The sequence below is a fragment of the Cyclopterus lumpus genome, chromosome 1 (genome assembly GCF_009769545.1).
Source record: "Cyclopterus lumpus isolate fCycLum1 chromosome 1, fCycLum1.pri, whole genome shotgun sequence".
NCBI lineage: Eukaryota > Metazoa > Chordata > Actinopteri > Perciformes > Cyclopteridae > Cyclopterus > Cyclopterus lumpus.
Genome location: NC_046966.1, coordinates 20,506,234 through 20,522,946, shown reverse-complemented (window position 1 = coordinate 20,522,946; position 16,713 = coordinate 20,506,234). Strand labels below are relative to the sequence as shown.

At 45.1% G+C, this 16,713-nt stretch overlaps 2 protein-coding genes across 2 annotated transcripts in view; both read right to left on the bottom strand.

Annotated features, from left to right (window-relative positions):
* The window catches only part of dchs2 (dachsous cadherin-related 2), a 28,034-nt gene extending 20,286 nt beyond the window's left edge, over window positions 1-7,748 (bottom strand). Inside the window, exons 1-5 of the mRNA XM_034533324.1 lie at window positions 7,658-7,748; window positions 5,661-7,459; window positions 2,105-2,296; window positions 1,740-1,971; window positions 347-583 (exon numbers count right to left, since the gene is read on the bottom strand). Of these exons, the coding sequence (XP_034389215.1) occupies window positions 347-583; window positions 1,740-1,971; window positions 2,105-2,296; window positions 5,661-7,459; window positions 7,658-7,748 (2,551 nt within the window). The remainder of the gene's footprint in view (window positions 1-346; window positions 584-1,739; window positions 1,972-2,104; window positions 2,297-5,660; window positions 7,460-7,657) is intronic.
* Window positions 7,749-10,940: 3,192 nt separating this feature from the next.
* plrg1 (pleiotropic regulator 1) lies at window positions 10,941-16,455 on the bottom strand. The gene is made up of 15 exons (XM_034542758.1): window positions 16,286-16,455; window positions 15,949-16,055; window positions 15,326-15,462; window positions 15,084-15,137; window positions 14,883-14,976; window positions 14,661-14,751; window positions 14,457-14,555; window positions 14,270-14,362; window positions 13,420-13,569; window positions 13,193-13,294; window positions 12,864-12,966; window positions 12,658-12,766; window positions 11,955-12,094; window positions 11,617-11,810; window positions 10,941-11,519 (listed from the first exon to the last, which is right to left on the bottom strand). Exons 1-15 carry the CDS (start codon window positions 16,292-16,294, stop codon window positions 11,460-11,462), a joined length of 1,542 nt encoding a protein of 513 aa, XP_034398649.1. The 5' UTR covers window positions 16,295-16,455; the 3' UTR covers window positions 10,941-11,459.
* Window positions 16,456-16,713: the final 258 nt, after the last annotated feature.

Genomic DNA, 16,713 nt, shown 5'->3' with positions numbered 1-16,713 from the left:
TAGGACTATCTTTGACCTCTCAGAATAATGATACAATATATAGTGTACAGTCGTCTTTGACCCTTTATCGTCTGAGCATGTGGCAGATGAGGATTAAAGATTAAACCTCTTCTCTACTGCTGGCCTCCTCGTGTCTGGAGGGAGAATTTAAACAATGACAATTAATGTTCGCTCAATTGTGTCACGATCGTCTGTCAGGACAATACTGCAACGGCCTGTGTTTGAGAAATGTGCCTTTTTTAAATCATTTACTTCCACCTTATTTCAATACTTTTAGTTTTCAATATCGACCCTCCAGCTGCTCTCAGACCAGAAAACGAGAACGTGGCCCCACATATGCGCTCACCCGCCGGGTTTATGGCCTCCACTGCCCCCACGGGAGTCCCCGGCGGTGCGTCCTCGGGCACCGTGAAGGTGTAGCGAGACCTCTTGAACACGGCCGGAGCCTGGGCGCTGCGTAACACATGGACCGTGACCTCCGCGGGCCTGACTGAGGTCAAGCCCTCCCCATCCTGTGCTGTTATTAAGAGCTTCACACTGGCCGCACCCAGGTGGGTCAGAGTGGAGGTCAGCAGGAGCATTCCTACAGGGACAGAAGGGTGAAAGTCATGAAGCTCAGACAAGTCCATACAATCATTCGAGCTTCTCACTTTAAAGAATTTGTTGATTTTTCCTGTCAATTAAAAATATTTTTTTTGTGCTTTTTCTTTGGAATAACAATTTGAATGCATCACCTTTTGGTGAGAAAATAATCATCCGATTGATCAGTAAAGAAAATGTGTAGCCGCCGTCACTGAACTCAAAACTTCCTTTTAAAAAGTAGGTAGCACACAAACTACAATTTAGACAACAGGGTAAAGAAAAAGCTTGAGATAGTCTAGATACGTCTGCATGCATTTGAATTTCAAAAACATCCACGTACATTTAAAACAAAGACCAAGAGAGCTGTTTTACGAATTCTTTCAAATAGACGCCGCGCTGGAAATAACGTTAGTCAACACTTTGTTTGTGGCGTCAACAGTAAACTGCGTGATGACAGATGGGTCGGGGTCATCTTGACACCTAAATCCACCTTTAAATCCCGTCACGACGACTTCAGAGAAGCAACAGCTGCTCCGACAGCATTCAGTTGGGAAAATCATTCACGTGCAGTTAGAACTACTTAAAGATACACTGTAGTGAAAATGTTTGTTTTATACTTTATTCCGCATGACATTGTGGCCGAGAGCAAATCCCCCGTTGCTCTCGGCCACAATGGGGATATAAAGCTTTGGGCCTTCTGCGTCGACCCCTGCTGAGCGGGGACACCGCAGATCACGAGGACTTACACAAAGTAAGTAGCTGTTTATCCCTCAACGGGACCGCAGTCACATGACTTACTGCACGGCCACTGAGTGGATGCTCGACAAGTCGAATTCAATGCATCTTGGTGACAAGTCAAAATCAAATAACCTAAAAATCAGTGTTGAAGTGCCTACAGTTGGGTCTCTCTCTCCCTCTGCAATCTCTCTCCCTCCCTCTCCCTCTCATCTCTCTCTCTCTCCCTCTCCCTCCCCCGATACTTAATAAAATGTACGAAAACATTAATATAAAATAAAGAAATAAATGTTTTGTCCCAGTTAGTCAATAACAAGAGTTGTTACTCTCTTTTTCAGTTCTGTAAATGTGTTGCTTCCAGTGTTGTTGCGTTTGACCCCCAAAATGACCCCAAAAGGCCGTGTTTCCTCCCGGCTGCCCACCTGTTTGTTTATCCAGCGTGAACAAATCGGACATGTGCCCGGGGAGGACGTCGTACGAGACCCGCCCAAAGCCGCCAGAGTCCCGGTCGGTGGCGATGACGTTGAGGATCTCCGTGCCGGGCTGCGCGTGGCTGCTGACGCTCACGGCGTACTCGTCCGGGTTGAACACCGGAGCGTTATCGTTCAGGTCTTCCACCTCGATGTGCACGTAGGTCTGAGCGCTCAGGCCTCCCTGGATGTTTGGAAAGTGGAGGAAAGAAGAGAGGTTTTGAGAAAGGTAATGCAGAGCTGCAGTTTGCGGCATCGTGTCCAACGCAGGCAGTAAACGATGTCAAAGGTAATGACTAAAATGAAGTTCCACTCACTGGATCTTCAGCCTTGATCAGAATGTCGTGGACCGTCGGCCCCGAGTCTCGGTCGATGTCCTGAGAGACGCACAGCTCTCCGGTCCGGGGGTGGATTTTGAAGAAAGGGTGCTGGTCCTGCATGTCGAAGCCGTCAGACAGAGAGTAGAGCAGCGAGCCGAACTCGGGCCCGTCGGCGTCCGTGGCCACGACCTAAATAAGTAGAAGACACAGTTTTACAACAACAACACCGTTATTACCATCTGAGGAGCATTGGCGAGAGAAATACATTTGTATCAAGAATAGGGAGTCTCATATATATATATATATATATATATATATATATATATATATATATATATATACAATTATGTATTATATGTTTTTATGTACATTGATGTGCTACTCTAAGATCTGCTGTGGGAGTACCCCAGGGTTCTATTTTGGGACCCCTTTTATTCAGTTTATACATTAATGATTTGCCGGATGTCTGCGATGGGTGTTTTTTTCAAATGTATGCTCACGATACAGTGATTTATGTGCATGCAAAGAACAAAGAACAAGCTGCACTTAAATTCACGTCCACAATGACTAATGTAACTAAATGACTTGCAAATTGCTGCCTTCATCTGAATGTTAAAAAGACTGTTTGTATGTTCTTCACAAAGAAGGCTTGCAAAGTGTCCGGTGAGAGACTACAGGTAGTGTCAGATTTTAAATATGTAGGTATTTTTATTGATTCTAATCTCTCTTTTAAAAAACAGGTAAACCATGTGACAAAGGTCTTAAAATTTAATCTCGTGAATTTTAGATATTTAAGACACTGTTTAACCATGCGGGCTGCAAAATTGTATTTTAATGCAATGATTGTCCCTCATCTGACCTACTGCTTAACCAGCTGGGCACAAGCCAACAGCACAACATTAAAATCTTTTCACATTCTCCATAAGCAAGCCATAAAAACACTTGATAAAAAAAATAATAAAAAAGCCACCATCACTGCAATATTTTCACAAAACACCACATCCTGAGTTGGGAGAACATCTGATGTGTGTCTGGTTTTTAAAATGTTAAATGGTATGGCTCCGCCCCCGCTTAGTGAATTTGTTAAACAAAGCAGTGAAAGCAGCAGACTCACTAGATCTGCTACAAGAGGTGATTGTGTCATTTCATATAGGTCAAGCTCGTTTAGCAAATCTACATTCTCTGTGAAGGCAGGTCACTCGTGGAATGCTCCGCCGCCACACATACGTGCACAAAACACGTACAAAACGTTCAAGCATAACCTGAAGGAATGGCTTGTTGCCAATCAGGTGTGCAGTCATTGATATGCTGATGCTTGTTTCTCCTATCTGTGCATTTGTTTTTTTATGTGTATGTTGTATTGTAGCTGGGTTTGTTCTGCCTGATACATGCTGCAGCCCGTTATGTCTCAGGTCTATTGTTGTTTGTCTATGAATTTTATTTCCATTTCATTTTGAGATTTTGTTATTTTAGGCTGCCTTAAAAACATATGGCCAGGGACAGCAGATGAAAATTAGCCTCTCTGGCTCACTTACAGTCCAACTGTTGATTAGTGTGCATTGTCCCTGCAAAATAAATGAATTAAATAAATAAATATGTGTTTATGTATTATATGTTTTTTATGTACAATGATGTATTATATGTTTTATGTACAATGATGTAGTATATGTTTTTTATGTACAATGATGTATTATGAGTTTTTATGTTTTATGTTTTGTATTAATACATTTCCGTATATTTAAAGTGAATTGTGTAGCCCTTGTAGCTCCACATCTGTTATGAACCGAAGGGCCGTACTGAAGTCAGCGTTATCTGTCAATGTCTACGTGTAACCTTGGTCGCAATCGTGAATCATAATGCTGGTCTTGTTCTGCCAGAGAAGGTCAACATAATAAAAGCATAACACAATCCTCATAATCAAAGTGGAGTACCACTTCAGTGGAAAACAAGACACGCCTCGGATCCTTTCATGTCTCACCCTGACGAGAGACACATTTCACTTTCAGCCATAAAGATAAATATCATCTCAGAGTTTATGATCTCAGATCAGAGGGGTCATGGTCCGACTAACACAACGGCTTTTCAACCAACTTTATATCTCTTTAGGGCTGCCAAGAAAACTATTCTAAATGATTGAATGTTTATTACCTTTGTATTTTGCACTGTTGGTAAAAAGAAATCCCCTTCTATCCTTGTGACAGGCATCCGTCACAACCTCAATCGTTCACTTTTAAAGATGACCCAAAGGTAAAAGGGCTTAAGAGCAAAACAACACACAAACTCAGGCTTATAAGAGTCTTTTTTTCAGTCTACAGTGGATACAGATTTCATTTCATTTTTTGGTACGCTAAACCAACACTTTTTGCAAATAACTACGAACTTTTATCTAAATTAGACACATCATTTAAAACTAAAAGCTTCTTAAATACCGCACTCAAATGAACCACCTGCACCCAGAATGCACCTGTGAAAACACCAGTTAGATCACTTAGAAATCAGAGCTTGTAACTAAGTTCGTGGCATCTTCAGTTGAAGCAGTTGTTATGAGTTATTAAGAAGAAACCAGTTGCATTTGTGTTCATAATCTACATTTACAGCATGCTACAAATTAAACTGCCAAATGCTCTAGATATGTGTTTTACTCTTGGCACACATTTTGAATGTTGTCTTTAGCAAGAGACGCAAGATATTTTGGTATTTTGGTATTTAGTGAATATGTTTTGGGTTTTCGTGAGTAGAGTTTCGGCAAAGAGGGCCCTAGTTTCAAAATGTATGTTTTAGCAATTGCAAATATATTTGTTGTCATTGTCTAATCCATTTGTTGTGTTTGCAGAAAGGACATTGGTCATGTGTTGTGATGGGCTTCATGCTGCAGGGTGGTACCAGGCATCGCAACTGTCATTAAAGTCCCATGGCTGAACTGGGAAGGGTGCGTTTGTTGTGTTGTGTGTGTTCAGGACAAACACTGGTGCCTTTGTGTCTTTGTGCCGTCAGACTGACGGCTACTTTTGTCTGTAATGTTAAAAAAAAAAAAAAAAAAAATGACGCCAAGAACAAGATCACACTGGAGACTTTTTTTGAATTGCTCTGGTTCAGTATAATTGTCAAATTAAAAAGTGTGAGTAAGTGTGTTGTTGAGCAGCAGTTCTTTTGTTGCCACGTGATCTTTAAAATAAAGCAACGCCCACAAAAATGGCATAGATTATTAAGTAAAACTATCCAGCATTTCACAGGATAAAATATTAGAGACCTCTTTTAAATATCTGTGCCGACGTAAACTAAAACAACTCCTTTTGTTTGTCTGAACAAGTCCTTCATTTCACTTTGGCTGGAAGGCCTAAACCGAGTAGTCTTTACTTCATCTTCATTTCCTGTCATCTTTTGACTAAATACTATTCAATAAAGGCTTCAAAATGACCCCCAAAAACATGAAAGGTGTACTGGTGTGTGAAGGCAAATTTCCCGGGATGAATATCTCAAAAGCTGGACATGTATCTGCTATTCTCAACAGTTTTTTTGTGTGCACGTGAAGCTAAAACATTCTCCAACATACTTGTAAGAAGCAGCTCCCGACGTCACTGTGCTCCGGCACGGACACGTTGTACAGCTGCTGCTGGAACACAGGCTCGTTGTCGTTGACGTCCTCCACCAGCACGGTGACCGTCGCCGTGGATGACAGAGCCGGTTCCCCTCCATCGGCCGCCACCACCAGGAACCGAACCTCCGCCTGCGTCTCTCTGTCCAGAGCTGCAGCCGTGGTGACCAGGCCCGACTCCGGGTCGATGCTGACCAGGCCGCCCCAGTTGGACTTGGGGATGGAGTATCTGACGTCCGAGTTGACTCCCTCGTCGGCGTCTCGGGTCCTCATCTGGATGAGGGAACTCCCCGGAGGGGCGTCCTCGGAAACGCTGACGATGTACGCGTCCTTCTCGAACGCCGGGTGGCAATCGTTGGCGTCGGTCACCCTCAGGAGGAGCACCGTCTCACTGCTCAGAGGTGGGCTCCCGAAATCTGATGCTTGCACCTTCAACTCGTACAGATCCTGTTCTTCCCTGTCGAGCGCCGCGTGGACACACAACGCGTACAGAAAATCATCCGTTTGCGTCAGAGTGAACTTCCCATCGCCCTCCGCAAGCGTGACGGCGACCCTCTGCTCCTTAAAATCGGGGTCCGACACGGAAATCCGGGCGACGTAGTCCCCGACCGCCGCGGCCTCGGACACCACGGCGTCGCCCGTCTCGCTGAGAAACAGCACGCTGATGACGGGGCTGTTATCGTTGATGTTGAGCACCTTCACGACCACAAACGTGCTGCTGTACTCGGGCTGAGCGCCGCCGTCTCTGGCGCTGACGATCAGCTCGTGAAAGGCCTGAGTCTCGTAATCGAGCGGCTTGTTGAGATACACCACCCCGCTGGTGGCGTTGATGGAGAACACCTCGTTTGGGTCACTCTGCCGCCGGTTGATCTCATAGGCGACCCTGCCGTTGTCGCCCAGGTCGAGGTCGGTGGCGTGGACCTGGCACACGGCAGACATCGCCGGAGCATCCTCGGGCAGCGAGGCGTGATATTCAGTCTGGTTGAACACGGGGGCGTTGTCGTTCTCATCCAGGACGTGGACGTTCACCTGAAGGGTCCCCGTCCTGGCCGGGACGCCGCCATCAAAGGCCTCAATGGCGAGGGAGTAGAGGTCCCGCGTTTCTCTGTCTAGTCTGTTAGTGAGGATGAGATCCAGGTTCGGGTGGTCCTCAGATCCACTGCGATACTCCAGGTGGAACAACTCCCGCATCTCGCTCTCCGTGATCCTGTAACCCCGGGTACCGAACTCACCCTCATCTTCGTCTTTAGCACCCTCGAGCTGGAACCGACTCCCCGAGGGGCTCAGTTCGGAGACTTCCAAGTCAACCACCTCCGAGGGAAACACGGGCGAGTGGTCGTTCACGTCCTCCACCTCCAGTTGCACTCGTATCACCTCCCCGGTGAGAGTGGCTGCGACAAACTCGTATCGATCTCTGCTCTCTCTGTCCAGGATCACAGCCGTGGAGATGATCCCCGTGTCGGCGTCTATTTCCAAGTCCCTGAACACGTACGAGTCTCTGCTCTCCGAGATGAAGAACCCAGTGCTCGGCCTGCTTAACCCGGCTCCCAGATCTCCAACGATGGTCTTAGCGGGCAGGCCCTCTTTGACGGACAGCGTCAGGTTGAACACCTGCCCGCGCGAGCGCGCGCAAAGCAGCGACAGCGCGAGCGCCCGAAGGAGCCACGTTGCGGCACTCTCGCGACCCATTGCTCCTTTTTCCCCCCACTTTGGCTTGGACCTCTTGGTTTGTGAGTGGAAGTTGTAGGCTACATCATCTCCGCGTCAAAGTCGGGCTCCTCAATCACATTCCAGAGCACGTCTCCAAACAAAAAAGCACGTGTGCGCGCGGGGGGGAAACAGCCAGCAGTCATTCTCCATCACAATAATTCAGCCGCTTTATTTTTTATTTTTTTTTGGAGGCTAGATATCCACGCATCCAGCAGCGCAAATCCCCAGGGGCTGCTTCTTCACACATCGTGGCACGGAGTGGCCACGGAGCACCAAGTGTGCGCACTGAACACACCTCCTGGCGAGGCGGCGCGTGCCCACGCTGATCGGCTCCATCTGTGCCCCCCCCCACGAGAGCTTAAAGACGTAATGAGGCTGAGAGATTACCCACAGTGCCGCGCGCTGGAAGGTGACACAGAGCAGCCCCGAGTGTGACCTGTTGGAGATCCTCAGGTGTGCAGGGGAGAGTAGAGGAAGTCAAGACGAAACTCGAGCACAGAGAGCTGCCGAGGGAAGGTCGAGCTACCCTGCAGTCTGTGATTCGGCCCGTCGGATTTAGATGAAGTTCTTTTGAAATACATGAAAGAAATAAACCGTTTAACGAGCTTTACTTTAGTATCCATTTAGTCCATTTAGTATCGGCGTGGCTCCCTCTTGTGGTAGAAAGGACAACTGCAGGCACTGCGCTGTGGAAGCTGTTGACACAACCCCCGAGCAGTTATGGACTCAATCATAGAGGGATTACTGAAAGAGACTCTGATTATGACCACATAGAAATAATAAACAAAACAACCACAAAGAGACACAAAAAACTACTAAGTGTGTATATTAAACACTGAAGTTTTACATATTTAGGTTATGAGTTTTTGCGCTTGTTTGATGAAGTTACAGAAGGAGAGATCACACACTGTTTTGAAGTTTGGTGCAGGTGTTCAAAAGAGCCGCCCTATATCTATATATCTATCTATCTATATAGATATATGTCATATAAGTGCACACGTATGCAGACATATGCCATTAGCTGGTGTTGAAATTGCACACACTTGGGATGTCACTGACCCTTTTTTAAGGCTATATCCATTAAAATGATGACCCAACACTGAAACTATCCAACATCTGCATAATAAAACATGAAGCATAACACAAATATAATAAAAAAATTAACAAATACATGTATAAAGATGAAAACAGAACACAACATCAAACAGTTCAACATCACGCTATGATTTTATTTTTAGATTTAAAATCATTATAAATGAAAGAAACAAATTAAATATCACCAGTTAGTTTAAAAAAAAAAAAAATCTATTTTCCATAAATTAACTCTATGACAAATAAAATTATTTTTGTTGCTATAGTATCAAGCTCAAAATAACACGAGAAACATGGAGAACATGGAACAGCTTCAGGTTTAAGTGTCCAAAGTGTTTTCTTATCAATTATTTTAAAGATATCCTGAAGAAAATACACTGAAAGAATAACATGGATTTAAAAGCCAAACCAAATGATCCTTTCATTGTACATGAATTGTTTGGCCATTTAGCTCCATGAGCACCGTGATTACCATTGCTCAGCCCTCACTGGTCCTGCGGGGCAGCCGTCATGGCAGCACTGTAACCGAGCAACAGAGGAAACCTGAGCTGTGTACCCGAGTCAACAAGCAGCAGAGCTACGGCGTCTCCCTTTGTCTCAGTCTGTCCAGCAGCTCCAGAGAACTCCAGCACAGAAGCCTCACACAGGATTGCTTGTAAAAAAAAAAAATTTTTTTAAAAAGAGTGAAAATGCCATCTCACATTATGCTCTCCTACCAGTGGGACGACCAAGCTCTGGTGAGAAGCATATACACCCGCCTCAAAGAGGATGGCCTGCCAGTGTGGATGGACATTGAAGGAGGGGTGACGGGGAACATAAACGACTCGTGAGTAACCGTAAACCACCGATGGGATCACTTGAATGAGTCGGTTGGATAAAGTCAGAACTCTTTGAGCCCCCCTGGGTGTGTGTTTTCAGGATGGCTGCAGGCGTCGAGGAGGCTGTGGTGATTTGTCCGTTCATGACTCCGGCTTACCAGGCGTCCCGCAGCTGTAAGAAAGAGCTCAACTACGCGGACACCAGGGAGGTCACCGTGGTGCCCGTCATGCTGACCAACAACTGGGAGGCCAGCGAGTGGCTGGGGCTGATCACTGCAGGTCTGCTGTGGGTGGACTTCAGGTGAGGAGGTTCTTTTTCCACACAAAAAAAAAAAAAAAAAAAAAGGACAGGCGACACACTTTGGTTAAAAGTACACCAAAAAAAAAGGTGGAAATGGATGAAAACTGGTGTCGCCACAAAGATATTTCACATCTTACTGTCAACGGTGTCGTTTTTTTTTTTTTAAGAAATGCAGAGAAGGGCGAGGAGCACTTTGAGATGTGCCTCAGGTCTCTGGAGGAGGAGATCATGTTCAACGTCGGTCACCTCCTGGCAGTCGAAGAACCTCCGAGGGAGGTGGAGGATCCGCCAGAAGCATCCAAAGCTCGCCTGAAGAAGAAACCGGGCCGAGGGTTTCGCCACGCTCGGTCACAGCTCTACATCTGCGAGTCAGGTAGAATTACCGCCTCGTGGTCGGGTCAGGTTGCTGTTTACATCCACGCCGGCACAAATGTCACCACTTCCATCATTTTTGTCCTGTTAGACATGTGTGTAATTGTCATAATTAGCACGCCAATTCTTAAGTTATGGTCAAAAAGGTTCTTTGTGAGGTCACAGTGAGCTTTGCCCTCCAGATGTTTCTACTCAGTTCATCCTGTGGTCCAAGTGGACGTCGGTGTCAAATTTGAAGAAATTCCATCAAAGTATTCCTGACTAAACTAAAGTTAACTAAAGAGTTTGACTGACAGCTCTAAAGTGTTTTTGTAAAGTTTTCACATCGACTCTGTTTGGTAAAAAGCAGTTTAAATAACTATAATATGCCGGGTTACAGGTGGACGCTGTGAAAAGATCTAAAGATGCATCGATGTCGATATCTGTGCGAGTGCCGATTCAAACCTCTGGATCTGAGTCAATTACAATTCAGTACATTCATATCTATGTATATGTATTTGTTAAAGTTAGTTTGACAAAGTCAGAAAAACAATGTTTTCAGTCGATTTCCACACTAACGAATGATCCGAGTCTCCAACACGCAGTGAAGCAGAGCGGTGTGTGTCGGGTCGGTGACACTGCGTGGGCCGGATAGTTTAAAAGTGTATTACTCGTAACTTGGGTTGGACTTTTCTAATCTCAATAGCACTAAGCCCTGCACTTTGAAACTCACGCCTTCTCTTGCGCTGTGCACTTGGCAGGTGAGCGCGATGAGCGTGATGAGCAGGTGAACCAGCCACCTGGTGGCCCCAGAGCCACAGTGGGGCTCAGTGGGACTTCTGGAGAGTCTTGTTACTGGGTGGAGAAGAAGGCCAACGGCTGCAAGTACTACAGGAGCGTGGTCACCAACAGATACCTGGGTAAGTACGCCAACGTGTCTTTACTGAACAAAACAAAACTGCAAAGTAAGTGAAAAATGTTGTTTTTATTAAAACAGGAGCGAAAATAAACTTCACATTACAAAGCAGAAAAAAGAAAAGGGGGCCAGTTTGTTTTCAGTGTCTTTAGAACTGAATCAATCCTAAAAGAAAACGCACCACATGTCCTCCTGCAGGGTTTGACCCCAGCAGAAATCAGGTCTACTCGGAGGTCAGTCCGTCTGCGGCTGAAGAGTGGCTGATGCTGGTGGACCCGACGGACCAGAGCCACCAGAGAGCCGTCATCATCAAGAACAAAGACTCCGGGAGGTTCCTCGCCGTTCAAAATGGCGACTTCGTTGGACTAACGTCATACAACGAAGACTGCAAATGGTTTTTGGAATAAAAAAAAAAAACACGGGACCTTGTGGTCGCATTCGTTGTTATGAAGAAAAAAAACGCAGTAGCGAGCAAAACTTGACGGGCGTATCTACAACGGGAGGTTTGGTAGAAATTACATTTAATAAATGGTACGGTGACATGAGGTGTAAGTGGAAAAAAACAAACATTAGAATCGCTTTCTCTTCAGGATTTCTGGTTTCCAGTTGACTGGATGGCTTTCCTCCGTCTGCAAAAAGGGAAACGAGAGTTTAAAAAAAAAAAAAAAAGATGCCTGAGCGCCAACACTGAAATCTAAAACTGTTAAACACCACGGCACAACTTACAGCGGTGTCGTCCTCTTTGTACACTTTGATGGTCTTGTCGGCCTCGGCGCAGATCAGTCGGCTCTCAGAGTTGTCGAACTTGCAAGCGAAGATGCCCGACTCGCTGTCCAGAGACCCGGGCTGCACGGCGGCATGAATCCGCTGGAAGTTGTAGCCCGTCCTCCAATCCCACATGTGGATGGTTCCATTGTCGGCTATGGAGAGAACAGAAGTGTGCGTCATCATCATGCGTTTCTAATCCAATACTGTAATCACCTGCATCTGTACCATTCACCCAAATAAATCTATTATTCCGCATGAGAAGTTGACAGTGTGGCTAGTTATATATAATATAATACCCCCAGACACCAAGACGCCGTCAGAATTAACGGCGAGCGTGTTGATGATGGCGTTGTGGCCCGACAGGTTCTGGATGAAGTTGCCATCTGGGAACATCCACTGCTTGATGTTGTCCGCTGAACCGGAGGCAAACGTGTATCTGATAGACGGGGAAGAAGGACGGCAGCACGTTAATAAGCACTTTAGAAACTCTTCATTGGTTTTATGACGGCATAATTGCCGTTTCATAAAACCCAAAAGGGCAAACAACATCTTGCCGTTCTTATTAAGTCAAAAAAGGCTTTGTCCAACTAGAATTATTGATTTATTTTAGGATTACAGATTATCAGATATTCAACTGTTGACAGAATCAACCCGTTTAAGAATTACACATTACTAACTAACTAACTGGGCTGTAGTTCTCAAGTCTGGTCTCACTTTGTGAGTTACATCATGGATGTTTTATGGGCCTGTAATCTGCTTTTAACTTGCTACATTTGCCATTAATGTATTTTGATGGCATTGAACAAAATGATCTTTTATATAAGCTGTATTCACTCCGGAGAGCAGAGGATCAGCATGGGAAAGACACTTTTGCCTACGATGATCTGGACTCCCATTTTCTCTGGACTTGTTCTTGACCTGGTCTCGAAGGGCGCTGGTCTTGAACCACAGCCCTGCTAACTCATCACACACACTATGTTTCAGGGTGTATGAACTTACTGTCTGGGGTGCAGCGCCAGAGTTCGGACAGACTTCTTGTGGTTCGTCAGAGTTGCTCGGGTTTTCCCAGCGATCAAATCCCACAGTCGGATGGTGGAGTCGTGGCTGCCTGCGAGAAGCCAATCAGGTGTCAGACAAGTCGCTAAAAAGGTCAACCAATCAGCTCCAACGATGACCAAGAACAATTAGTGAGGTGCTGGTCTTACCAGTGATGATTTGTGGTTCTGCCGCCTGACATCTCACTGTGGCCACGGTGTTGGTGTGGCCAGTGAGTGTGTGCACGTTAGCTTTTGACCTGATGTCCCACACCTGCAGGGGCAGAGAGGAAGTCCAATCCATTTAATTCATTACTTACACACCATATTCAAAACACATTCAACTACGGTCCTCTGATGAAAGGATGTCTCTCTCTAAACATCAGCCCATTCATTTTTTAAGTGTGAGATATTGATTCCATCTGAACTTGGGCACAGACCCCCAAATAACCAAATTAAGACCAAGAGAAAAATTGCAAACATGCAAAGTGTGAGCTTACCCTTGCGGTGGCATCTCTGCTGCACGTCACCAGCACGTCAATAGTTGGATGAAGGTCGATATCATACACGGCACTGAGGTGTCCGTGGTAGTGCCTGATGACCTAATGCACACAATGACATCATCAGGACAAAACAAACCACCATAAAACCAACTGAGATCTCCTTTTATGGACCTTTAAGACATAACAGACTCCATCCCGTTAAGCTCCCTCTCATTACGTCATACCTTGTTATACTCCAGATCCCAACACTTGACTTGCTTGTCTTCTCCACAGGAGAACAGGTAAGGGCTCCGGTTGCTGACCGCCACACCGCGCACTGTGCTGATGTGTCCAGTCAGGGACAGTTTCAGTTTCCCACTGGCCAGGTCCCAGATCTGTGAAGACAAGCAGCATTCGTCTTATAGCAGGAGCATTATTAAACATTTCCAGAAGCAGATTAATAACAGTCGATATATAGAGATTAAATATAGTATTATTATAATATAATTTAACAGGGTAGGTGATGGGAAAATAGAATACACATAAAAAATAAAAAAAGGAGCTCAGACGTCATACTTATTTTTGGTCGGTTTTAATTTAAATACATCCGAGTCTTGATCGGTGATTAAAGTGTCTTAGTTTTCCATCAAGTGATCAAACCGAGACGACATCATGACAACTGAGGCGACTTCAATTTGCTGATGAAGACCATGAAACACAACTTTTTCGACTATACCTTAAATAGGGAAGGTAGCGCCGTAGTAGCACTTAAATGGCTCTTACTGATAGCACTTTGTAGTTTAACTTTATTGAAGAAATTGTACTTTCTCGATTCTTGTTGTTCTGAGTTTGTACTCATGGCTGAATGCACTTATTGTAAGTCGCTTTGGATAAAAGCGTCAGCTAAATGTAATGAAGTTAAAAGCTCTGCAGACAGAAAAATACTTTGCCAAACTACTGTTTCCGTGGTCAAAATGAAGCTTGACTGTCTTTTCATCACGAAAGTCGAAAGGATAAACCTTGTGGATTATATATGTGTTATTGTGTCTGACATCTAATACACAAAATAAAGTAATAATTTTCAGCGTCACTCACCTTTATGGTTCGATCAGCAGACCCTGTGACAAACCACTGATTCCCAGGCTCCACAGCGATGGATCTCACCCAGCCAAGGTGACCACTGATGACCTATCGGATCAAACACACTGCCGTTTAAAATAACCCAGAGGACACGTCCCAGGCGCAGGCCTCGCCGCGTTAAGTTCAAAGTATTTGTAGCTACCCGAAACAGCTTCCACGGTGGATGCCACTGGGGTTTAGGCATGGTCGGTGCTTTCCTTGCAAGCGTAGAATTTCTGGTGCCGCCTGCCTCCAACAGCGACTAAAATAAACGAAATAATTCAGTGTCAGCTTTGCACTTCCCTCAAGGATTTCACCGCACGTGTAAACAAGTAATCACATCAAGTGTAAATACACCACAACCTACCACAGCAGTCGACGGGGGGTGAGATCTCTCTGCTCCTCCGGCATGTCGATGGATGTCGCCGACACTGGATGCAGTGCGGCTTACGTCCAGCCTGAAATTCAACAACACGTGGATGTCGTTGATGAATGTGAATAAGCCGTACAGAAAAACTTCAAACTTAAGCGTTGACGCTAAAATCATGACCAGTAGCTTACGCCCCGTGGAGGGAAAGAAAGGGTTTACCTGGCTTGTGATGGCGGCAAAGCCAGCGCCATGGAGTGGACTCCTCCCTCACTCGGATTCCTGTGCATCTTTGTGTCAGCAGTCAAAGCCACTCCTATTGAAAGAAAAACAATACTATAACACACGCGAACAATGCTGACGCCGTTCATTCAGCGCAATCACATGCATGCAGCTTGGTTACACTAATAGCACAGTACTGACCAGGCCCAGAGGGATAAGCATGTGTCCCGGTGATCAGGTATTCCGGGTCATCCCCTGAAACACATTGGGGGTGAAAACAACCCAAACATGAGCTAGTTTTTGAGCATCAACAACCAGGAGGTTTTCTTAAAATCGGTCCAAATGAATAAAACCTCTCTCAATACGGCGAAGCATGGAAGTAAAGTGGATGCTCGTCTCCATAATCAACTGTAAGATACGGCGTTTGTTTGTTTATTCCTCACCCGGCTGCGTGTAGCTCTGGTGGCCGAGCATACTGCCGGGAAGCTGCGACACTCTGTCCGTCCCTTCTTTCAGGACCGGCATGTGTAAAACTGCACTGTAATCGGCTTTCAGTTTCACACCCATCTTCATCTTGTGGCTGCAAATACAACGTACACAAATTGGGCATCATTTTCTCCTTCACCAAAATTACCAGAAATCATTCTCACGATATTTTCCAGTTATATGTTGGACAACAATTTTATACAATAATGGAACATTTTCCTTATTAATACCATAACAATGATATTTTAGGATATTGACCAGCCCTAAGTATAAGTGCCTTGCAATCACACTTACAAACTCACATTATTTGGTCTTTTCTGTTACACATGCATCTGTAAAATAGCTATCAAACAGCTACTATAATAACAATTTCGTGAAGCCTAAAGATGTGCATCATAATAATCTTGAAAGCAGTCATTGGTTCTTCTCTGTACACAACTGGACTGGATTCATTTTAATGTATTGATATTCACCCCAGTTTAAGATGAATGAATAATACAATATAACACTGCTTGTACAAAACAAAGTAAATTAAAAGTTCAAACAGCTCTGCAACAGGGATTCGTGTAGCCTAAGTTACCTCTCGTCATCCAGTGCGATGGACTTCGCGTGGTCGGACACAAACATGTCGTGCGTCCGTTTGAGAGACCTGAACACCAGCGTGTGGACTGAGTGCTTCTGGACATCCTGTACAATGAAATAGTCACATTTAATACAATGGTATTGTACTCACGCGAAACAGGCACCATTTATACATGTCTCTACTCCTTAAATACAAAGTTATAAGGGCTACGAAGCTCAACGTAGACGTAACGCGATCCAGCACTTAGCCGGACCCGACACGGTATACGTCCTGGAGCAGCCTGAGCGGGAGCGAAAGAAAACCACCGGGACAAAGACGTCCAACCTCGGCTTACCTCGGCCATCGTGGCGGTATAGACACGGAAACAAACACCACAGCGGAAGAAAACTACTTTCTTTTTTTTTTTTTAGGATTAATGTTTGGTCGCTCTCAAAAAAAAAAAAAGTATCACAATCCTGAAAACATGGCCATCACGACTAGCCGGTGACCGTACGCCCCGGAAGTAAACATCCTCAACCGCAGGTAGAAGTGTGTCGGTGCCACCTACCGGCCGGGAGGGGTAACGCCACAGCAATTTAGCAAAAAGAAAAAAAGAAAGAAATACCACCAAGATAATGTTATGACATGATTCAATAAATCACATTTATTTTTGTTCACTAATAATTATTGTCTGCACGTTTTGATGCAATGAGCATAACTTGCAGTGAGGTCGAACAACAGGCCAACGTTTGGTTTACCGGCCTCCGAGAGCCATGTTTGCCT

What these genes read in the sequence shown, in the direction of transcription:
- plrg1 (XM_034542758.1), bottom strand. An exon ending in AGAACCACAAATCATCACTG is followed by an intron (nt 12,767 to 12,863) that starts GTAAGACCAGCA and finishes GGCTTCTCGCAG; the next exon opens with GCAGCCACGACTCCACCATC. An exon ending in CTGGCGCTGCACCCCAGACA is followed by an intron (nt 12,095 to 12,657) that starts GTAAGTTCATAC and finishes CCCGTCTATCAG; the next exon opens with ATACACGTTTGCCTCCGGTT.